The sequence below is a fragment of the Callionymus lyra genome, chromosome 18 (assembly GCF_982586985.1).
Source record: "Callionymus lyra chromosome 18, fCalLyr1.hap1.1, whole genome shotgun sequence".
Classification (NCBI taxonomy): domain Eukaryota; kingdom Metazoa; phylum Chordata; class Actinopteri; order Syngnathiformes; family Callionymidae; genus Callionymus; species Callionymus lyra.
In genome coordinates, this window is record NC_141835.1 from 5404898 (window position 1) to 5430254 (window position 25357).

General features: G+C 40.8%; 1 protein-coding gene across 2 annotated transcripts in view; it reads right to left on the bottom strand.

Moving 5' to 3' along the window:
- The window catches only part of kif6 (kinesin family member 6), a 64288-nt gene extending 39280 nt beyond the window's left edge, over positions 1-25008 (bottom strand). For both annotated transcript variants that reach the window (XM_087780084.1, XM_087780083.1), the window contains exons 1-9: positions 24940-25008; positions 23654-23763; positions 20437-20511; positions 16619-16766; positions 16414-16523; positions 15008-15137; positions 8818-9024; positions 8573-8716; positions 6928-7014 (exon numbers count right to left, since the gene is read on the bottom strand). In XM_087780084.1, coding sequence (XP_087636210.1) covers positions 6928-7014; positions 8573-8716; positions 8818-9024; positions 15008-15137; positions 16414-16523; positions 16619-16766; positions 20437-20511; positions 23654-23763; positions 24940-24999 — 1071 coding nt within the window. In that variant the 5' untranslated portion in view covers positions 25000-25008. The remainder of the gene's footprint in view (positions 1-6927; positions 7015-8572; positions 8717-8817; positions 9025-15007; positions 15138-16413; positions 16524-16618; positions 16767-20436; positions 20512-23653; positions 23764-24939) is intronic.
- Between the last annotated feature and the right edge of the window lie 349 nt (positions 25009-25357).

Here is a 25357-nt window from a genome sequence, read left to right on the forward strand (position 1 = left end):
CACAGACCAGGCTTGGGTTTGACTCGCAGGTTCGCACAGAGAAGATCTGCCTCTTGTCTGACGATGTCAGTGACGGTAACTTGTGTCGGCTTCAAACTCACCAGTCGGGCAGTAACAACAATGTGTCGCAACATCTCTGTAAACTCACTTATTTCTGGTTATTTTAACACATCAAGTGCAAATAATCACCTGTTAAGTTACCAATCAAGTTTAAACTCTAATCTATTCGTCTCACAGACAACATTTTATACTGTTGAAAAACCCAAATGATAAATAAAATAAGCAAAAGTCTTGATATGCAGCAAACCATTATGGGAAAACCTTCAATAATAGAATAATAATATTGATATTTGACTATATATCACTTCCTTTTATATACTTTATTTTCCATATTATTGAACTCTTTAATTAACTTTTTCTATTTATGTATCAAATAAATATGTATATTAATAGTTCGGCCAGAAGAAAATCTTTAATCTTTGTGTTATCTCAGGGTCGGGGTGATCCGAAGGCCCGAAAACAAACATGTTTTAAGGTATCACAACACAAGGGATACCTCAAACACATTTATTTCCGGGCCTTCGGGTCACCCTGACCCTGAGATAACACAAGGGATACCTCAAACACATTTCTTTTGGGGCCTTCAGGTCACCTTGAGCCAGAGACAACACCAGGGATACTGCAAACACATTTGTTATTCGGCCTTCGGGTCACCTTGACCCTGAGATAACACAAGGGATACCTCAAACACATTTATTTTGGGGCCTTCAGGTCACCTTGAGCCAGAGACAACACCAGAGATACTGCAAACACATTTGTTTTTCGGCCTTCGGGTCACCTTGACCCTGAGATAACACAAGGGATACCTCAAACACATTTGTTTTAGGGACTCCGGGTGACCTTGACTTTGGGATAACACCAGGGATACCACAAACACAGTAGTTTTGGGGGCCTTCTGGTCACCTTGACCCTAAGATAACACAAGGGATACCACAAACACATTTGTCTTCAGGGGATTGGGGTCACCTTGACCCTGAGATAACACAAGCATTAAAAAACATTATTCTTGAAAGTAATTCAATCAATGCATAAAAAGGGGAAAAAAGTAATTGAAAGGAAAGAACTGTCATGAATATTTAGAATACATTATAATAATAATAATATATTAATAGGATGCGCACAAGGTCGACTGATGAAATGCTTCTTTGTAACTGAACTCATTCACGACCTCAGACCGTCGAGCACCTTTAATCATTGCAGGAAAAAGAAACGAGTGAAACCGCGATGCCTTCGTTCTGTCTGGTCAGAACCAGAGGTACCGTCAGACTCCAGGCCCTCGTGGGTTTTTGCTGGATCTCAAACGGAGCCGAACGCGTGGAGTCGGCCAGAACCGTCACAATTACGGCACCGCAGACTTTTAAAAATACCTCGCCAGGTTCTGCACGTGTCCGGCTGAGTGGTCGCTACTGTGCACCGGATCCACGACCACGATCGTGTCCACAAGTATTCTCTCGTACCATAAGTATCCTCTCGTACCATAAGTATTCTCTCGTACCTTAAGTATCCTCTCGTACCATAAGTATTCTCTCGTACCTTAAGTATTCTCTCGTACCTTAAGTATCCTCTCGTACCACAAGTATTCTCTCGTACCATAAGTATTCTCTCGTACCACAAGTATTCTCTCGTACCACAAGTATTCTCTCGTACCATAAGTATTCTCTCGTACCATAAGTATTCTCTCGTACCATAAGTATCCTCGCGTACCATAAGTATTCTCTCGTACCACAAGTATTCTCTCGTACCACAAGTATTCTCTCGTACCATAAGTATTCTCTCGTACCATAAGTATCCTCTCGTACCACAAGTATTCTCTCGTACCTTAAGTATCCTCTCGTACCATAAGTATCCTCTCGTACCATAAGTATTCTCTCGTACCATAAGTATCCTCTCGTACCATAAGTATTCTCTCGTACCATAAGTATCCTCTCGTACCACAAGTATCCTCTCGTACCACAAGTATTCTCTCGTACCATAAGTATTCTCTCGTACCTTAAGTATCCTCTTGTACCATAAGTATCCTCTCGTACCATAAGTATTCTCTCGTACCTTAAGTATCCTCTCGTACCATAAGTATCCTCTCGTACCACAAGTATTCTCTCGTACCTTAAGTATCCTCTCGTACCTTTAGTATCCTCTCGTACCATAAGTATCCTCTCGTACCACGAGTATTCTCTCGTACCATAAGTACCCTCTCGTACCACAAGTATTCTCTCGTACCTTAAGTATCCTCTCGTACCATAAGTATCCTCTCGTACCTTTAGTATCCTCTCGTACCATAAGTATCCTCTCGTACCACGAGTATTCTCTCGTACCATAAGTACCCTCTCGTACCACAAGTATTCTCTCGTACCTTAAGTATCCTCTCGTACCTTTAGTATCCTCTCGTACCATAAGTATCCTCTCGTACCACGAGTATCCTCTCGTACCATAAGTATCCTCTCGTACCACGAGTATTCTCTCGTACCTTAAGTATCCTCTCGTACCTTAAGTATCCTCTCGTACCATAAGTATCCTCTCGTACCATAAGTATCCTCTCGTACCACAAGTATTCTCTCGTACCTTAAGTATCCTCTCGTACCATAAGTATCCTCTCGTACCATAAGTATCCTCTCGTACTTTAAGTATCCTCTCGTACCTTAAGTATCCTCTCGTACCATAAGTATCCTCTCGTACCACGAGTATTCTCTCGTACCATAAGTATCCTCTCGTACCATAAGTATCCTCTCGTACCATAAGTATCCTCTCGTACCATAAGTATCCTCTCGTACCATAAGTATCCTCTCGTACCATAAGTATCCTCTCGTACCATAAGTATCCTCTCGTACCATAAGTATCCTCTCGTACCATAAGTATCCTCTCGTACCACGAGTATTCTCTTGTACCATAAGTATCCTCTTGTACCATAAGTATCCTCTCGTACCATAAGTATCCTCTCGTACCTTAAGTATCCTCTCGTACCATAAGTATTCTCTCGTACCATAAGTATTCTCTCGTACCATAAGTATTCTCTCGTACCATAAGTATCCTCTCGTACCATAAGTATCCTCTCGTACCATAAGTATCCTCTTGTACCATAAGTATCCTCTCGTACCATAAGTATCCTCTCGTACCTTAAGTATCCTCTCGTACCATAAGTATCCTCTCGTACCATAAGTATCCTCTCGTACCATAAGTATCCTCTCGTACCATAAGTATCCTCTCGTACCACAAGTATTCTCTCGTACCTTAAGTATCCTCTCGTACCATAAGTATCCTCTCGTACCATAAGTATTCTCTCGTACCATAAGTATCCTCTCGTACCATAAGTATTCTCTCGTACCATAAGTATCCTCTCGTACCATAAGTATCCTCTCGTACCATAAGTATCCTCTCGTACCATAAGTATCCTCTCGTACCACAAGTATTCTCTCGTACCTTAAGTATCCTCTCGTACCATAAGTATCCTCTCGTACCATAAGTATTCTCTCGTACCATAAGTATCCTCTCGTACCATAAGTATTCTCTCGTACCATAAGTATCCTCTCGTACCATAAGTATCCTCTCGTACCATAAGTATCCTCTCGTACCTTAAGTATCCTCTCGTACCATAAGTATTCTCTCGTACCATAAGTATCCTCTCGTACCATAAGTATCCTCTCGTACCATAAGTATTCTCTCGTACCATAAGTATTCTCTCGTACCATAAGTATTCTCTCGTACCATAAGTATTCTCTCGTACCATAAGTATCCTCGCGTACCATAAGTATTCTCTCGTACCACAAGTATTCTCTCGTACCACAAGTATTCTCTCGTACCATAAGTATTCTCTCGTACCATAAGTATCCTCTCGTACCACAAGTATTCTCTCGTACCTTAAGTATCCTCTCGTACCATAAGTATCCTCTCGTACCATAAGTATTCTCTCGTACCATAAGTATCCTCTCGTACCATAAGTATTCTCTCGTACCATAAGTATCCTCTCGTACCACAAGTATCCTCTCGTACCACAAGTATTCTCTCGTACCATAAGTATTCTCTCGTACCTTAAGTATCCTCTTGTACCATAAGTATCCTCTCGTACCATAAGTATTCTCTCGTACCTTAAGTATCCTCTCGTACCATAAGTATCCTCTCGTACCACAAGTATTCTCTCGTACCTTAAGTATCCTCTCGTACCTTTAGTATCCTCTCGTACCATAAGTATCCTCTCGTACCACGAGTATTCTCTCGTACCATAAGTACCCTCTCGTACCACAAGTATTCTCTCGTACCTTAAGTATCCTCTCGTACCATAAGTATCCTCTCGTACCTTTAGTATCCTCTCGTACCATAAGTATCCTCTCGTACCACGAGTATTCTCTCGTACCATAAGTACCCTCTCGTACCACAAGTATTCTCTCGTACCTTAAGTATCCTCTCGTACCTTTAGTATCCTCTCGTACCATAAGTATCCTCTCGTACCACGAGTATCCTCTCGTACCATAAGTATCCTCTCGTACCACGAGTATTCTCTCGTACCTTAAGTATCCTCTCGTACCTTAAGTATCCTCTCGTACCATAAGTATCCTCTCGTACCATAAGTATCCTCTCGTACCACAAGTATTCTCTCGTACCTTAAGTATCCTCTCGTACCATAAGTATCCTCTCGTACCATAAGTATCCTCTCGTACTTTAAGTATCCTCTCGTACCTTAAGTATCCTCTCGTACCATAAGTATCCTCTCGTACCACGAGTATTCTCTTGTACCATAAGTATCCTCTCGTACCATAAGTATCCTCTCGTACCATAAGTATCCTCTCGTACCATAAGTATCCTCTCGTACCATAAGTATCCTCTCGTACCATAAGTATCCTCTCGTACCATAAGTATCCTCTCGTACCATAAGTATCCTCTCGTACCATAAGTATCCTCTCGTACCACGAGTATTCTCTTGTACCATAAGTATCCTCTTGTACCATAAGTATCCTCTCGTACCATAAGTATCCTCTCGTACCTTAAGTATCCTCTCGTACCATAAGTATTCTCTCGTACCATAAGTATTCTCTCGTACCATAAGTATTCTCTCGTACCATAAGTATCCTCTCGTACCATAAGTATCCTCTCGTACCATAAGTATCCTCTTGTACCATAAGTATCCTCTCGTACCATAAGTATCCTCTCGTACCTTAAGTATCCTCTCGTACCATAAGTATCCTCTCGTACCATAAGTATCCTCTCGTACCATAAGTATCCTCTCGTACCATAAGTATCCTCTCGTACCACAAGTATTCTCTCGTACCTTAAGTATCCTCTCGTACCATAAGTATCCTCTCGTACCATAAGTATTCTCTCGTACCATAAGTATCCTCTCGTACCATAAGTATTCTCTCGTACCATAAGTATCCTCTCGTACCATAAGTATCCTCTCGTACCATAAGTATCCTCTCGTACCATAAGTATCCTCTCGTACCACAAGTATTCTCTCGTACCTTAAGTATCCTCTCGTACCATAAGTATCCTCTCGTACCATAAGTATTCTCTCGTACCATAAGTATCCTCTCGTACCATAAGTATTCTCTCGTACCATAAGTATCCTCTCGTACCATAAGTATCCTCTCGTACCATAAGTATCCTCTCGTACCTTAAGTATCCTCTCGTACCATAAGTATTCTCTCGTACCATAAGTATCCTCTCGTACCATAAGTATCCTCTCGTACCACAAGAATCCATCGACGCTCACCAGACGTCGCCTTTTATTACGACTGACTTGAAATAAACTTCAATCCCTTCATGGACTCGATAAAAACGCTCCTTAAAGTGGAGCTTTTTGAAGAACTTTTTCCATTCAGGACGTAAATCGATGTGATTTTCAAGATATAAATTATAGGTCATGTGACCAAAAAGTCGAGAGAAAATCTGGAGCATCTCTCCCTATTCTTTAACCTTTAACCCTTGTGTTGTCTCAGGGTCAAGGTGACCTGAAGACCCCAAAAACAAATGTGTTTGAGGTATCCCTTGTGTTATTTCAGGGTCAAGGTGACCCAAAGGCGCCAAAAACAAACGTGTTCGTGGTATTCCTTGTGTTATCTTAGGGTCAAGGTGACCTGAAGGCCCGAAATCAAATGTGTTTAGGTATCCCTTGTGTTATCCCAAAGTCAAGGTGAGCCGAAGGCCCTAAAACAAATGTGTTTGTGGTATCCCTTGTGTTATCTCAGGGTAAAGGTGACCCAAATGGCCCGAAAACAAATGTGTTATTGGTATCCCTTGTGTTATCCCAAAGTCAAGGTGACCAGAAGGCCCGAAAACAAATGTGTTTGAGGTATCCCTTGTATTATCTCAGGTTAAAGGTGGCCCCAATGCTCAGAAAACAAATGTGTTTGAGGTATCCCTTGTGTTATCTCAGGGTTAAGGTGACCCGAAGGCCCCAAAAACAAATGTGTTTGTGGTATCCCTTGTGTGGTCTGACGTTTGTTTTTTGGGCCTTCGGAGATGACGTAAAGATGTTGGTGTTCAAGATAAGATAAGGAACAGAGATTATTGATGTCAATGATAATACAGAGACTTCCAACAACAGCTAACGTTTGCTAAAATAAGTCTCCAACGATGAGATGATATTACAATTTACATTTTTTATTTCAGCTCAACTGTTCAAGGACTTTGGCCCCGTGTGTTTGAGTTTGACACCACTTCGTCGGAAACCTGCAAATACTTTACATTTAATAAAGATAACATTGAAAAATCAGTGGAAAGGGAACGGAGCCCTGCAGAACTCCGTCTCCATCCGTTGGTTCTAAATTGATAGATTTATGAATATTAATAATACAATTATTTAAGTGTTTCCTAGCAGGTTCTTGGTAACTCTCTCCTCCGAAGTAAACGTTATATAATAACAATAATCGCTGGACTCACCAGAGCAGGATCCAGTTCTTCGTTCAGCACGGCTTCGTTCTTGATGACCGCGACACGCTGGGCGAAGCGACACGTGGAGATGGACTCCTGCGGGAGCATGAAGAAGATACAGGTGCTAGTTTTGAGGCAAATAATTATTGTTATTGTCATGTTTTGATGAGTGAGAGACAAACGAGTTGTTGTTTCATGAAACTTCATACAGTGTTTCTGTTTGAATATTTTTATCGAGTTTTATCAAATATTACCAAAAAAAGAACATTTCGATGAATATTAATCGCTTTTCCTTTTTCGCATTTGTAAATATTGTAAAGGGCAATGACGTCAGTGGAACAGCAGGTGGCAGAAACACTTTCTTACAAAACTCACTGCTCATTCAGGGAGTATAAACATGTTCTTGTTATGATAATCTTCAAATGATCTGTGGATCCGGATGGTAATCCGAGAAACATAGATAGAACACCATTTTTTTTACGGTTTCAAATTTCCCAATCTTTTAAAAAACGACTATGAAGAAGAGCCTTAACATGTCAAGGTTACCCGAAGGCCCCGGAAACAAATGTGTTTGTGGTATCCCTTGTGTTCTCTCAGGGTCAAGGTGACCCTAAGGCCCCAAAAACAAGTGTGTTTGTGGTATCCCCTGTGTTATCTCAGGGTCAAGGTGACCCCAATGCCCCAAAAACAAATGCATTTGTGGTATCCCTTGTGGTATCTCAGGGTCAAGATGACCCGAAGGCCCCGGAAACAAATGTGTTCGTGGTATCCCTTGTGTTATCTCAGGGTCAAGGTGACCCCAATGCCCCAAAAAGAAATGCATTTGTGGTATCCCTTGTGTGATCAAAGGGTCAAGGTGACCCCAATGCCCCAAAAACAAATGCATTTGTGGTATCCCTTGTGTGATCTCAGGGTCAAGGTGACCCCAATGCCCCAAAAACAAATGCATTTGTGGTATCCCTTGTGTTATCTCAGGGTCAAGGTGACCCTAAGGCCCCAAAAACAAGTGTGTTTGTGGTATCCCCTGTGTGATCTCAGTGTCAAGGTGACCCCAATGCCCCAAAAACAAATGCATCTGTGGTATCCCTTGTGTTATCTCAGGGTCAAGGTGACCCTAAGGCCCCAGAAACAAGTGTGTTTGTGGTATCCCCTGTGTGATCTCAGGGTCAAAGTGACCCCAATGCCCCAAAAACAAATGCATTTGTGGTATCCCTTGTGTGATCTCAGGGTCAAGGTGACCCGAAGGCCCGAAAACAAATGTGTTTGTGGTATCCCTTGTGTTATCTCATGGTTATCTTAACATGATGTTTGGAAAATAAAAATAAATGTACAAGATTAAGTGTCATTGTGCCATGATATCATAAAATAAAGCTAAATGATCTAAATTTGTTTAAAAATATATTTTTTAAATATGACCCCTTTAAAAGTAATCTAAATGTTTTAATGTTAGAAATAAATTTAGGGGAAAAAACCTCAACAAAAGTAAAGAAAAAAAGGCATAAAACATTCTATTGAATATAACGCGTTATATTCAGAGTTTATCTAGTTATGAATAATAAAAATAAATATAGGAAACATGTCCACATGATCAGTTCTGTAGTTCCACGCTGAGGACAAGATGACCTCCTTGGCAGCTGTACTCAGATCTACTCACATCCAGATTCCTTCTGTCCACGGCCAGCGTGGCGATCATGGTGGTCATGCAGTTTCCTCCCAGACTGTCCCTCAGCACCGACGTCAACATGGAGTTCCTGTACGGAATGTGGGAGCGATTCTTCTCGGACAGAGCGATGATGACCTGCAGGGAGAGCGACTGATAAGAAGAGATGTTTTTTTTCTATCTCCACCGAGACGAGAAGCTGCCGATACAGTCGAGCCGACGTGAAACATTGACTTCACCTGCTCCAGGTAGTGCAGCGAGAGGTTGATGTACTTGGCTTCCGTCAGCAGCCGCCCGTTCAGGCCCGTCTTGCCGACGCGATCCGACCCGGCGAGGTCCACCAGATGGAGCTTGGAGCGCCGCAGGGTGGCGGAGCCGGGCTCCCGCCGACACAAGTGCACGGTGAAGATGCAGTGGGAGCGCGTGGACGCCTGGTTCATGGGCGTCTGGAGGGGCCAGAAGAAGGAGGTTAGAAGGTCACGCGCCAACAACACTCGTCTTTACGTCATCTCCGGGGCAAGATGACCCGAAGGCCCAGAAACAAACGTGAGACCATTTGTTTTTTGGGGCCTACGGGTCACCTTGACCCTGAGATAACACAAGGGATACTACAAACACATTTGTTTTTGGGCTTTCGGGTCACCTTGACCCTAAGATAACACAAGTGATACCTCAAACACATTTGTTTTCGGGGCCTTCGGGTCACCTTGACCCTAAGATAACACAAGGAATACCACAAACACATTTGTTTTCAGGGCCTTCGGGTCACCTTGACGCTAAGACAACACAAGCAATACCTCAAGCACATTTGTTTTAGGGCCTTCGGGTCACCTTGACTTTGGGATAACACAAGGGATACCTAAACACATTTGTTTTCGGGGCCTTTCGGGTCACCTTGACCCTAAGATAACACAAGCAATACCTCAAGCACATTTGTTTTAGGGCCTTCGGGTCACCTTGACTTTGGGATAACACAAGGAATACCACAAACACATTTGTTTTCAGGGCCTTCGGGTCACCTTGACCCTAAGATAACACAAGCAATACCTCAAGCACATTTGTTTTAGGGCCTTCGGGTCACCTTGACTTTGGGATAACACAAGGGATACCTAAACACATTTGTTTTCGGGGCCTTTCGGGTCACCTTGACCCTAAGATAACACAAGCAATACCTCAAGCACATTTGTTTTAGGGCCTTCGGGTCACCTTGACTTTGGGATAACACAAGGGATACCTAAACACATTTGTTTTCAGGCTTTCGGGTCACCTTGACCCTAAGATAACACAAGCGATACCTAAACACATTTGTTTTCGGGCTTTCGGGTCACCTTGACCCTAAGATAACACAAGCGATACCTAAACACATTTGTTTTCGGGCTTTCGGGTCACCTTGACCCTAAGATAACACAAGCGATACCTAAACACATTTGTTTTCGGGCTTTCGGGTCACCTTGACCCTAAGATAACACAAGTGATACCTCAAACACATTTGTTTTAGGGCCTTCGGGTCACCTTGACTTTGGGATAACGCAAGGGATACCTAAACACATTTGTTTTCGGGGCATTGGGGTCACCTTGACCCTAAGATAACACAAGGGATACCTCAAACACATTTGTTCTAGGGCCTTCGGGTCACCTTGACTTTGGGATAACACAAGGGATACCTAAACACCTTTGTTTTTCGGGCCTTCGGGTCACCTTGACCCTAAGAAAACACAAGGGATACCACAAACACATTTGTTTTTGGGGCCTTCGTGTCAACAACACTGCGGGGAAACGAGAACCTATTTTATTCCTCATCTTGTGGTTCTTCGAACAACAAACAACCTTTGATGCTCTTCCTCGTCGCTGCAGCTGGTCGGAGTTGAAAAGCCGCACCATGTGCACCACGAGCAGTAAACACATGGTGGCCCTTGAGTCGTCGCCGAGGCAGAGGGAGTCACGTTCATAAATAGACAGAACCGTGGCTCGTCAATTGGGTTTATTCGTGTCCTAGAACTTTCCTGACAATTCGGGAAATACTGACCCGTTTCTGTTCGATTGCTTTAAAAATGCGGGACTCGGACACGTCGGTTCTTTATGCCTGTTGGGGTCACGACAGCTTCATGTCTCACTATCTGAAGCTGTCACCGCTTTCGAAGGCCCCAAAACAAATGTGTTTGTGGTATTCCTGGTGTTATCTCAGGGTCAAGGTGACCCGAAGGCCCCAAAAACAAATGTGTTCGTGGTATCCCTTGTGTTATCTTAGGTTAAAGGTGACCCCAATGCCCCGAAAACAATGGTGTTTGTAGTATCCCTTGTGTTATCTTAGGTTAAAGGTGACCTCAATGCCCCGAAAACAAATGTGTTTGTAGTATCCCTTGTGTTATCTTAGGTTAAAGGTGACCCCAATGCCCCGAAAACAAACGTGTTTGTAGTATTCCTTGTGTTATCTTAGGTTAAAGGTGACCCCAATGCCCCGAAAACAAATGTGTTTGTAGTATCCCTTGTGTTATCTCAGGGTCAAGGTGACCCGAAGGCCCCAAAAACAAATGGGTTTGCGGTATTCCTGGTGTTATTTCAGGGTCAAGGTGACACGAAGGGCCCAAAAACAAATGTGTTTGTGGTATCCCTTGTGTTATCTTAGGTTAAAGGTGGCCCGAAAGCCCCGAAAACAAATGTGTTTGTGGTATCCCTCGTGTGGTCTCTTGTTTGTTTTTCGGCCTTCGGGTCATCTTGCCCTGGAGATGACGTAAAGATGTCGGTGTTCAAGATAAGATAAGGAACAGAGATTATTGATGTCAACGAAAATACAGAGACTTCCAACAACAGCTAACGTTTGCTAAAATAAGTCTCCAACGATGAGACGATATTACAATTTACTCTTTTTTTTTTGTCTCGACTGTTCAAGGACTTTGGCCCCGTGTGTTTGAGTTTGACACCACTTTGTCGGTAACCTTCAAATACTTTACATTTAATAAAGATAACATTGAAAAATCAGTGGAAAGGGAACGGAGCCCTGCAGAACTCCGTCTCCATCAGTCATCGCTTTCCTCCTCGCCCGCTTCACTCTGCACTAGTTCGTGTTCGGCCCACGGACTCACAAGCAGAGCAACACAACTGAGAGATAAACTTATGACTCGTTTAAACCTGCATTTACACAACTTCACTTCTTCGTTGACTGCTTACACTCGTCGATGATAAACGGCATGTGTCGACACTTTTGTTCAAGCTACAGTTTAAGGGTCTCGTCGTAGTTCAACGGTATCTGCGCAGGCAACACTTTGTCCGACCTGACAACAAACCACCCCCGACGTTCACCAGAATAACCCCTTTTTCACGACACCACATGCTGATTTCACAACCGTCCCATTACGACCACACACAGTGAAAGAGCCTCCAGGAGTGATGGACCGATAAAGTGCGATGTAACAAAGCCCTCAACACAAGTTTAAATCTGCGCCTCCAGCTGTGCAGCCACCTACCTGAATAAAACCTCAGAGACATTATCGCGCTCCTTCTCTAGAACCGTGTGTAGAACTACTATCCTCCACGCATCAGGAGGACGACAAAGAAGCGTGTTTTCTGAAAAGGGGGTCAGGAGAGTCGGCGCCATTTGCCATCCAAGGAAAACGATGGAGGAAGTCTCAGAGTCACAAAGCGATGAGCTCATGATCTGCTGAAAGTGCGGTGAATTAGCCTTTATTTTCAAGATGGGAGCGAAGGAAGAAAAGAGGCATTATGTTCTCGCTCAAGTTCGCCCCAGAGCACAGACATTCGGGATCACTCTGGCAACGATCACCAAACCCTGAGGACGTCTTTGTACGCCCGGAGCTCCAGGACCCGAGATCGTTGGGAAATAAAAAGCCTCTATGTGAGTGTGTTTGTTCAGCTTTCATGTTGAGAAAGTGTGTTTACCGACAATGAATATAATCACTGTCATAGTCGTGAACGTACATTTGCACGTTTCTTTCTGGTCGGCTCCATCTTTGTTCATCAGGCATACATTTTATTCTTCCAACCACTTTTTTTGGTCTTGGTCCAAATCTCAACCATCATTCCTTCACCTTAACCTCCAGCTTTCACTGGTTTTAGTCTCCATTGGTCTTATTTGAAGCTCAAGGATCCAATCGATTGTTGGACACTTCATCTTCCAGATCTTTTCTAATAGTTGGCCAACGTCTTGATCGGTGTTTTGTAAAAGTTTTTAACCTTAATATTGGTCATTTTTTCCCAATTTGTTTTCAATCTCTTTGGTCTCAATCGGTCATTTGTTCATCAATTCTTCCAGCTCTTCTGGATCTTGGTGCAAGTATGTATCATTTTTTAATTTAGTCTTTGGTGTCAGGGTCTTGGACTCCATTGGTTATGTTACACCAAGTATTCCAGCTCTTTTGTATCTTGGTCTTGGATCCGTTCGGTGTTTCAACCTTTTTTTCACCCTCTTTTTGGTCTAGGTGCCGGTCTCAATTGGTCTTCTGACACTTAAATCTTCTAGTTATTTGGTCTAAATTTTAAAAAGAATGTCTCTTCTGACTCTGTTAAAATCGTGGTCCAGGTTTCTAATAGTCATTCATTCTCTTTTTGGCTCTTTTTGGACCTTCTTTCCTAAAGTTGGCCATATTGGCCATACTAAGTCACATGGCTCTGTTAGGATGGTGGTCCAATTCTCTATCGGTCCCATCTACTACATGTCTTCTAGCTCTTTGGGTTCTTGATCCTGGTCTCCATTGGTTATTTTATACCAAGTATTCTAGCTCTTTTGTATCTTGGTCTGGGATCTGATCAGTGTTTCAACACTTCAATCTTTCAGCTCTTTCTTGATGGTTGGTCAATATCTTGATTGGTCAGTCCTGAATTCAGACTTCAATTTGCTCATGTTTTCATACATTTTTTGGCTCTTTTGGCTCTTGTTCCAAGTCGTCCAGCTCTATTAGGTCTTGGTCCCGGTCTCGACTGGTTTTCTGTCGCTCAAGTCTTCTGGCTCGTGGTCCAAGTTTAAAAAAACCTTGGTCCAATTCTCTATCTGCCACCCGTTCCTGTTGTCTTTGAGCTCTTCTTAGTCTTGGTTCTGGTCTCCATTGTTCATTCAACACCTATTGTTCTAGATGTTTAGTACCTAGGATCCTTTTTGGTGTTTATACACTTAATATTTCAGGTCTTTCTTGATGGGTGCTCAATATTATTTCCTTATTTGTAAACTTATTATTGCGGCTCTTTTGGACCTTTTATCGTAAAATTGGTCTTTTTTCCAACACGTTTTCTGGCTCTTTTGGAACTTGATCTCCCATTTGGTCGCCTGCTCTTTACGACCTTTTTGGTCTTTGTCCAGTGCTGTGTCTCAAATCGCAAACTTCTCTTAGTATACTAGAAGTTAGTATGCATCAGGATAGTGTACATACTAACTAGTACGCAAATTCTCCACAGAGTATGTCTCAAATCAAACTCTGCTGCTACACACTAACAGGAAATGATGCGACAGCTTCTTCTTCTACTTCTATTTAATGATGGTTGTAACCAGCTGTTGGAACACTATCGCCACCTGCTGGCAGCACGTTTGAAAGAAGAAATAAAGAAAAAATATGAGAATCGAAATATTCGCGAGATATTTACGCTGGTATCAGCAGCGAAGACGTGTTTATCCTCTACTGCTGCTGAAAATGCACCTGTAAGTATATGAATATATATATATATATATATATTTATATATGATGTAACTTCCGTTTAAAACGTCACTAAGATGGAGCCGTTTAGGGTAGATAGTGTCCATCGAACCATACTCAGTTTTGTGGGCGTGTTAGTACGCCACTTTAGTGTGTATGGAGCACTAAATTTTGCATACTAAGAATTGAGAAGCACTTAAGCACTAAAAATACTAACTTTGAGTACGCTAGTATGTGATTTGAGACACATCACTGGTCTCAATTGGTTTTCTGACGTTTTCTTGGTTTGGAAACTGGAGATTAATTAACTTAATCTTCCGACTCAGTTGGAAACGTAGTTTCTTGATAAAGTCTTAACCAGGGCTGGGCAAAGTCGGTCCTCAAGGTCCGCAGTGGGTGCAGGTTTTTGTTCCAACCGATCAAGAAGACACATTTACACCAATCATGTGTCCTAGGAGTGTAACCAGTTGATTGTCAGTCTGGTGTTGCTTGTTTTAGCTGAAACATCATTGGTTCAATGTGCTCGATCGGTTGGAACAAAAACCTGCACCCACTGCGGACCTTGAGGACCGAGTTTGTCCACCCCTGGTCTAGAAGGTCCAAAAAGCAGAAAGACTAAGTGAACTTGAACTCTGGACTTAAACCAAGATCCAGAAGAGCCAGAAGACTAACTCCATCGATCATTCCTTCACAGTTTCTTCCAGTACTTTTTAGGTTTTTACATTGTAAGTCCACCTGTTTCTTGCTCAGTGGTCCATCTAGATTAGGTTCACAGCTAAAGACTCACCTCTGCGATCATACGGTTGGTGTCTCCCAAGAAGAGCAGATTCAGAGCCTCCTCTTCGTTTGCAGACTGCTGGAGCGAAAGGTTCTGCAGATGAATGTTGTGCTGAGTATCTTCCCTTATCATGACTTTCCTGGAGGACGAGAACAAAAAACAAAACATTCAAACTCTGGAGAACTTGGTCTAATCACGCCAGTCTCCACACCCGTGTTCATTTAGTGCCATTATTCCGTGTCAATAAACTCCAAATGACGGGGAACGCGCCGCGATCAAGGTCAACACGTGAGGAAAAGGATTCACCCCAAATAAACCTGCTGATCTCTGTGACATCATCAGCCTGCACATGTGTCAGTAATCATTTTAGCACACGAAGATAATCCGGTCAACCTGCTCAAACACCATCCATCAAACCGTGTTATGACTCCAGGACTGGCATTAATTATTCTTCCATCGTCGATCAATTAGCAGCGATTATTTTCGCTGATTCTACAAAAAACATTGTGAGGCTGATTCTGTGTTTGAGTAAAAGATGCAGATGAGAGGATGAATCCAAGCGAGAGCGAGAGAAGAAAAACGTGTTAAAGAGAAGAATCTGTCAGTCTCTCCACAGGCTGGTCAACGTCTATTTCAGGGAGTCTGTGATTTGTGGCAGCAGCAGAATCCTCGGCAAATAGACGGAGCTGAAACGAGCCGCGGCCGGACAACACCGGACAAACACTGTCTCTTAATGGAAATGGCTTTCATGACGACCGGCAAGACTTCCTGGAACAAGCAACCACTTTAGAAGCTTCTGCTGGAAAATAACATCCGATGACGTTGTTCTTATTCTGTTGTGTTATAACGGCTGCTATTACTACGACACGACGTGTTACATTCATTTAATTTGTATTTAATTTGTTGATAAATATTGAGTCAAAAATTGGTCTTAGTTTAGTAAATGAATCAAACATTTAAATAGTCCACTTTTAACTAAGACTTTTTGGATTGTTTTATTTAATCTGGGTTTCACAAGATGATTAAAACACTGTAACACCGACTTTAAAACGGTACAATTGTTTATAAAGTACTCATTTTTATTAACATTAGAGACAAGTTGGATTTCTTATTGTCAATAAATCACGTTTGTATAGCGTCAACATTATTATTATTATTATTATATACGTAGACAACATTAAAGTACATTTTAATTCCCTTTTTTTTTCAGATGCAACTGCATTTTATTTAAACCGTGAGATACGGAGATAAAAAAGGTAGAATTTAGTTAAACTAAATTAATTAATCTTAACGAGAACTTTTCCATCATTTTTCTATTGTTTTATTATAATTAAAGGAGGTCATTTCCAATTAAATCATCAGTAAAATATAAACAAAACACATTTCATTGTGATCATGAATTCAAAGGCACTGACGGTAGATCCTCCAGGCGAGAAGCTTCGTTCCTGGAGTCCAGAAGGTCGTACCCCATCTCGTTGTAGATCTCCAGGTAGGAAACATGGGTGGTGTAGATGAAGCCGCAGTCCTGTGCACCACAAGAAGTGCTCCTTCATTATTTCTAAACATGGATTTCCAGGAGGACAAACGCTCTCACACGACAAAACAAGGGCTGGTACCGACCTCGCTGAAGCGCTCGTACAGGTACGAGAGGGTCCGAGGGATGATGCCGCGGTCGGTGTAACGCTCGGCTCCGCCCGTGACCGTGAAGGTCTTCCCACTGCCCGTCTGACCGTAAGCGAAGATGGTGCCGTTGTAGCCCGACAACACACTGGAGACAAATCACAAACACTATGAATAAACCATAATAAAACCCAGCGACAGTCAATAAATATACATATAAATCTTGTATTTCCAGGAAAACTGATCAAGATGGTGACACATCTATATATCGATATATTATTTTATTATTTTTTTGCTTTATCGATATTCAAATAAGTGTGTGTAAAACATAATAAATCCATTGTTTTATCCCATTTCTTTTAATCTGGGTTCACATGCTGATTAAAACACTTTTAGATTGACTTTTAAACTATACAACTGCCTATAAAGAACCTTATTTTATACTTATCTTTATAAACATTAGATATAATTTATACTTATAATAATAATAATAATAATAATCTCTATGTATATAGCGCCTTTCTAGACCAGGGTCACAAAGCGCTTGGTTATCTTATTCTTAGTTATCGTATGCAAAGTGACATTAATTTTAATTATTCAAGGACATTTATTTACTTATTATTCATTGTTTCCTATAATTTAGACAAAATTAAATTACATACAAAAATGTGCTTATTTTTATTAATTGTTTTTTCACATGTTACTACATAATTACTCATTTTAAAGTTTCCATATTTGCTTCTTGTATTACTTCATTTCCGATTGTCTTCTGTTTTCGCCGTGTGAAGTACAACTGTGAGGAAAACATGATACATTGTAATCGTTTTTTTTACAATTAACATGTAAATATTCGCAGGGTTTGTTCAATGAATCTTCCGTTTGCTAAATGGCGGCAGTCATTACGTCCTCCGCAGCTTAAGGAAGAACGAAATCCCGCGAGACGCCGGCGATGACTGAGGACGAGAGGATACAGTCGAGTCCAGCAGCTTTTAAAGCAGATGTTTGGACATATTTTGGGTTCTATTAACTTAAATAAAAGATAGTGGAACAAGATTTCATACGAAAATTCAGCGACACCTGATTTTTCCAAGTGTGTCAAGATATATCGTATCGAATGTTATCGTAAGATAAGTGTGACGCTAGTTTATTTACAGCTCAAAGCTAATGAGTATTTTGACGACCGTTTATTTTCTTACTAACTCCATCTCTCTCTCCATTCATGGCATCATCGCTCCCTTCGAGTTCCACAGGAAAGATGGAAATAAAGACGGACGTCTGCCAGCAGAGCAGGAATATCCAGGAGTGCAAGAGAAAGTTAGAAAACACTCCCAATCGGGTGCGACATGGCTCGGCACATTTTGGGTTTGGCTCGGCGTCTTCCCTGAAGAACACGTGCAAACATCCATGAAACCAGCGAGAACGGAGGGAAGTGGACGTCTGAGAGGTATAAACATGGCACGAGAGGAACGAGGGAGACTCTCCGGCCAAGTCGTGAAAAACAGGAAAGGATTAGTGAACGTTTAGATTTGCAAAAATCAACTAATGCTCCCTGAAACTGTCACGTTTCTTTCAAAATAAAAATAAACACTATTGGAAGTTGGAGAGACACTGAATGTCCATTTCAGTCCAGGGTGAGTCACGGGCGTGAGAAGAAAGTTTGAGTCCAAAGAGTCTCCGTCCTTGTCCCGAGCTCTTCCCAGTTTCTTCCCGAAGTCTGGTCCGGTTCTCGTCTCTTCCCGCCGCAGTTTGGCAACAGATTGTCGTAGAGACGCATTATTGGATATTTTGTCCTTATAAGGTCATTTTGATGGAACATACGTGTCACGCCAACCGTACATTCATGTAACCGTCATGAGAGCGAAACCACAATATTGATCATTTAGAAATGCTTCAGACGACAAACTAGTCTATAAATGACTATATTTCATTAATAATACAATGGTTGATACGACCTCTATAAGTCATTATTTTAGGAACTTTTATTTCTTATTTGTGTACCTACGCTTTTAACACATTTTTACTTTTTTATCTTTTAGCTATGAGTGAGTATTTTGTCTTCTTTTCTATCAAAATAGAAGAATAAAGATGGTATAAAGTGTGTTTGTATGAGAGTCACATGGTTGTCCTGCAGTATATTTAAGTTAAGAATCTTTAAACAAAATCTGCAATTCTATAATATTACTGTATAATAACACACTTTGTTTCCTTGTTACTAAGATAGTTCACAATAACAACCATATTATAGTATTTAACTGTTTTATATGTTAAATTTAAATTAGACTTCATGTTAGACGTGGCAAAATAGTAGATGGAGAGTAAATAAATCACATCTGTATGTTTTTCCAACAGTGGGAGGAAACCAGAGTGTCCAGAAGAAACCCCTGCATCCACACAGATAAACCTAAGAACTCCACACAAACCTCTCAGATGCCTCACACGACCGATAAACCTCAACAATAAACGCATCGCCGGCAGTTTATCAAGAGTTCCTCGTGAACATGTCAACATCTGGCTCCAGCTGTGGCGTCCACTTCCACCAGCAGGGCGGCCGTTAAAAGGTTGAGCGAGGACGGCAACCCGAGACCCCGAGCGAGTGACCCCGGCCGACTGAGGTCAAACCCTCACACAGACCTTCTAAAAAAGCCGCTCGGAAACAAAGATAATGAAAAGCATTCGTAGATATTTCGGTATTTTTATGAAGCACATTCACTCGTTCATTGTCCTCGACCAGCAGGAAACTCTCTCTCCAGATTGTATTTTAAGTCAATTATTTATAAATCACAGTTATTGTTACTTTCCTAAAGCTATAAAACAATTGTATTAATATTTTTATCCAGGTTTGGGGGATTTATTGGCCGGTTTTAGGAGGTAGATTTTTGCTGTGACGGGATTTAAATGGTAAACTTTTTACTAAGCCAGATGGTAATAAATAACAACATTATTAGAAACTGAGTTCTGTAAATCTCCATATATATATAAACACATATAAATAAAATCAAACCTGTAATTTTCTATATATTTCAAGTACATGTTTATGAGAGGAACAGTTTAAGGCAATTCTATGTTACAGGGAAGTAAAGATGAAACCATGGGTCACAAAATAAGGAGAATATTTGTAGAGATTTATGTCTGAAGTGGTCAGGAATTATACATAAAAATAACTTTCTTTTCTAATGCTAAAGCTAAAATGGAACTGGTTAATGGTTAGTTTGTGACACCAGTCACCGCCAACATGTTGGTAATAATAATCACAGAACCATAAGGAGTCCAGTCTTGCTTCCCTGTTTTTCAACAGTAAATTACAACTAAAACACAACTTTTTCAACAATAAAACCCAAATCTCCACATTTTTTCTCCCATTTTGATTAAAGAATACATTGTAGAGAAAAACCGCGGTACAAAAATGATCATGACGTATAACTTTAAAATGTTTAACCCGTTAAATAATGTTAAATAAAATGTATTTTCAACTGGCGGCTGATGTTGAACACACTGTGGTTTCTCTTCGCATGATATGTTGGACGACGGTTGAGAGCGAGTCGACGGCTTCGAAGGCTCTTGTGTTGTGGCTTGAAATTGCTCTCACACTCTCCGTGGCAGAGGTTGCCATTTCCCCTGCCAGCTCGGTCCACTTAGTGGTGGAAGTGTGCGAGCGCTGCCAGAACTCACAGCCACCATCCATTTCCATGTAAAAGACAGCTGAGACCAAGTCACTTCCTGTCGTGAATGCGAGGCCACATATGAACTCATCAAGAAGTCACTTCTTTGAAACAAGGGTCGGACACGAACTTTAACTTTATGTTGGTTGCAGTACTTACTTGTCAGCGACAGGTTTCGCTATGTTTTCAAAAATATCCTTTTGATTCGATTCCTGGTCGAACACCTTCTGGAACCTACAACGGACACAAATGTTGGAGTTAGGTTTGTTTTAGTAAGAGTCTGGAGATGAGAAACGTATCACGATACAGGGTCAACGATATATATTATATATAGTAACAAGTATATATGTGTAGTATTGTCCAGTACTTGACTCTGGTGTTGTAGTATTTACAGACCACACGACTCTTGACGAAGTCGTAACTGATTTCATTTGTTTTCAAACCAAAATATGTCCAAACATCAGCTTTAAAAGCTGCTGGACTCACTGTATCCTCTCGTCCTCAGTTGTAACTGCTTTCATTTGTTTTCAAACCAAAATATATCAAAACATCAGCTTTAAAAGCTGCTGGAGTCACTGTATCCTCTCGTCCTCAGTTGTAACTGCTTTCATTTGTTTTCAAACCAAAATATGTCCAAACATCGGCTTTAATAGCTGCTGGAGTCACTGTATCCTCTGGTCCTCAGTTGTAACTGCTTTCATTTGTTTTCAAACCAAAATATGTCCAAACATCAGCTTTAAAAGCTGCTGGACTCACTGTATCCTCTCGTCCTCAGTTGTAACTGCTTTCATTTGTTTTCAAACCAAAATATGTCCAAACATCAGCTTTAAAAGCTGCTGGAGTCACTGTATCCTCTCATCCTCAGTCATCGCCGGGGTTTCATTGTTCCTTTATCGCAATGACTGCTGCCATCTAGCGGCAGGAAGTTTAATTGCAGCACAAAAATGAACAAACGCTGTGCATCACGATTCAAGAACTCTTTCTGCTCGTCTCCATCATGAATATTTTTTATTAAATGTAATGTATTTTACAATATTTTAATTACTTATTAATGATTTGTGCCCTGTTATGGTAATGTCTCTTATTTTAATGTATTGTATTTTATCCATACCTTTTTTTTTATTGTATGTGTATCAAGTAAGTCAACCACAAAATATTTTTTTCTGATTCTGTATATTCACATGTTAATAGAGAATTAAAAAATATATATATACATTCTATTTTATACACACTTTACTGAAATAAAGACCATAAAATAATTAAGATAAGAATTAAAAAGTGATCTGAAAGCCGTTGAATAAAAATATATTCTGATTTAAAGAATTTAACCGATACACTGCTGTTGAATATCAATACAGTATTGTGAAGAAAATGGAACTTTATTGAAGTGTATCTATATTTTTTATTGAAGTGTATCTATATTTTCTTACTCCCAACTATTGTAGTCACTCGTTTCATTTGCAAAAACAGACAGAATGTCCAGAGTTGGAGCGTTTCTATTGAGGCCAATGAAAGATAAAAGAGCCCGAACAGGAAGTCTGGTGAACGCAGACATTTTACTTCCCAAAAGGCAGAAGAAATACTCCAGTCTATTATGAGCGAGTGTGGTTTTCTGGGCCTCACAATGTCCTCAGCTGTCTGACTCCTGAGCTGTGAATTCAGGACTTTGAGGTATGGCATGAGCCTCCCCGGAGGGTCTGGAACTTCGGTACAGATGTTCTGGCTTTGACCGAAAACCGTGGATGTATTATTTGTGAAGTTACGACAAAAGCAGGAAATCCATGGTCGCCCCCCCTGGTGGGCGTCAAGCCTGCAGACGTCAAAGTCCACTAGTTCTTAAATGACCAGGATATTTCAAAGTGTTTCAAACTGTGAGGTTGGATCTATATGTGCCCTGGGATGGGATTGTCTTCACCCACGTCTTACTGTGATAATTATTATTTTCATTTCAACCTCCTGAGAGTCCTCAACTTAAATAAGAAAGTTTCTTTAACTTTGTCCAACCAGACACATTTTGGGACAAAATCTTTGATGCGACATCCCGTATTTAAGTCACAACATAATGGCAGCAAAAGACTTCTAAAGCAGCCGCTAAACAGTTACATTCAAATATTATAAAAAACTCCATGTACAATGTATGTTCACTGATTTTACAAGTAATAATAATAATAATAATAATATTAGCCTGTTTTCTGTTAAAAAAAAAATCCTTTCTGTACAGAAATTAAAGGAAGATAAAACTTGATTCCTGCGAGATTAAATCTACTCTTTTACTCAACATAGTATTTCTCCGTGAGTCAACATAGTATTACTCCGCGAGTCACAAAGGTATTACTCCCAGAGTCACTGTAGTATTACTCTGCAAGTCACCGAAGCATTAATCCGCGAATCACTGTAATATTAATCTGCGAGTACCTGTAGCATTACTCAGCAAATAACAGTAGTATTACTCCTCAAGTCAACGAAGTATTACTCCACGAATCAGCCTTTTCATTACTCTGCAAATCACGGTAGTATTACTACGTAGATCACTGTAGTATTACTCAGGGAGTCAATGTAGTATAACTCCACGAGTCTCTCAGCATTACTCCGCAAGTCAACGTAGTATTTCTTCGCGAATCACCGTAGCATTACTCCACAAGTCAATGTAGTATTTTTTCGCGAATCACCGTAGCCTTACTCCACAAGTCAATGTAGTATTTCTTCGCGAATCACCGTAGCATTACTCCACAAGTCAATGTAGTATTTCTTCGCGAATCACCGTAGCATTACTCCACAAGTCAATGTAGTATTTCCTTGCAATTCATCGTACCATTACTCCACAAGTCAATGTAGTATTTCCTCGCGAATCACCGTAGCATTACTCCACAAGTCAATGTAGTATTTCTTCGCAAATCACCGTAGCATTACTCCACAAGTCAATGTAGTATTTCTTCGCAAATCACCGTAGCATTACTCCACAAGTCAATGTAGTATTTCTTCGCGAATCACCGTAGCATTACTCCACAAGTCAATGTAGTATTTCTTCGCGAATCGCCGTAGCATTACTCCACAAATCACTGTAGTATTTGCCCGCAAGGCACTGTTGTATTACTGCAAGAGTGCCAGTAGTATTACTCTGCAAGTCAGTGTAGCATTATTCCACGAGTCTATAAAGTATTCTTTTGCAAATCACCATAGCGTAGAGTAGAGAGACTACACAATATTTTGTAATTTTAAAACATTTGAAACCTTGTATAAATACAATAACACAAACACAAAGTAAATATTAATTGATTTTTATAAATGTTTATGATTTGACAGCCGTGTAACATTTTGCACGTGTGGACGTTGACAGTTTATACTTCTACTCCTCAAATCAAAGGTCAAGAGTCACCTGAACTTGTAGTTCTCCCTCTTGTTGTTGACAAAACCGTCGGCCACGTCCCTCGGCACCACAAACTCCAGCGAGGCGTTCTTGACGTCTTCATTGTCGGCGCAGTACACCTGAGGGAGCCAAAGACAACAGTCAGGTCTCACACTGAAAGAAGAAGCTGCTCAAAGGAAGGTCAAAGCAGTCAGAAGTGAGTATCTGTGATCCAGGATCTGTAGCGTTTGGATCTTAACAGCCAGAGTTCATACACTTGTGACAAAGACAAGGCCCGAGGGAGACGAGAGACTCGGTCAAAGAGCATAAATCAGCAGAAACTGAGCTGTTAAAGGGAGGGTCAGCCCTTTCTTTTGTTCTGCACACGGTCTGGCATATGTTTCAAATAGACACTGATGCAATTACAGGTCTCTGGAGCTCTGGGAATAAAAGAGTAGATCAAAACGATTGGACTGTTTGCACCGTCACCCCGGCCCGCGGCCTCGGCCGCCATCACTCTCACCGGGACATGTGCTCAATTCAAAAGAAGCCCCGAGGAAGGAGTCGTGCCGGCTCAGAGCTCGGCGATATTGTGCTGGTGCCCGTTGTAACTGGATTAGTTCTACTCTTAGCAGCGCCGCTCGGACAATAACCTGATGGAAGTGCTTCGCTGGAGGCTCTTCTACCTCTTTTCCTGTCGATTTGACTGTATATATTTACTAAAAACAAACATATATTGTGAAATATGTTTGAATAACACTCTTAATGTAAAAGTCTCACAGTCAGACAATATTTATATGTCAATAATATTTGTTTGAGTTAAAATTCGCTCTTGTTATTCATCGAGAGTCTGAAATAGAACAAAAACTGGAAAATAAACAATGAGTGTTTTTTATTTTACCTCATAAGACTCAAGAACTCGACTTAAGACTCAAGAATAACTATAAACATATGTTTTGGGAATGTATTTACTTAATATAACTTTGAAACCCAAAGATCAAACTAACTATGTCTGCAGTGAAATAAAGAGTGTAAAGCTAAAATAGTAGTGTGTTGTTTGTGGCAACAAATTGTTAATATTTTGGATTGTTTTTACTGAACACGAGCCCAGAATATTCCAAAGCATTTTAAATGTGTCAATTAAACTAAACTAGTGGCTTTAAATCATTCATTTCCACATGTTTGTATCATGAAACATTAGCATCACAACAAACTAAGCTAATATTAGCTTCATTAGCACAATTTCATAATAATAATATTAATAACAAACAAACTTAAGAGGATTGAAATCGCTCTCAGTTCAATTGTAATCTCACCGCGGGGGGTTTCTTCGTTGGTTTGATCCGAGCGAATATTTGTATGGTTTGTTGCACCATTGTTTTGGTGTCAAGTAACGTCACGTTACTAGCCTGTTAGCCGCTCAGCTAGCTCTGACCCGCGCCGGACACTGTTGACAGCTGGTTGCTAGGCGACGGCGTCAAAGCTCGGTTGAGAGCGAGATCGAAAAAAAACGCCTTTTAATTCTTAACCTTTTTTAAAGTAATTTATTATTCTTTAGAATTATGTCGTCCTAATTCGTAGTAAAAAAAAAATACATCTGAACAAAAACATATTAGTTTAAAAAACAATATTGGAAACTAAAATAAACATTAAAATAGCATCTAAAAGACAAAAACAAGGTTTTATTTTTTATTTATTTTTGCATTATTGTATGGATTTCCTACTTAAGTTCAA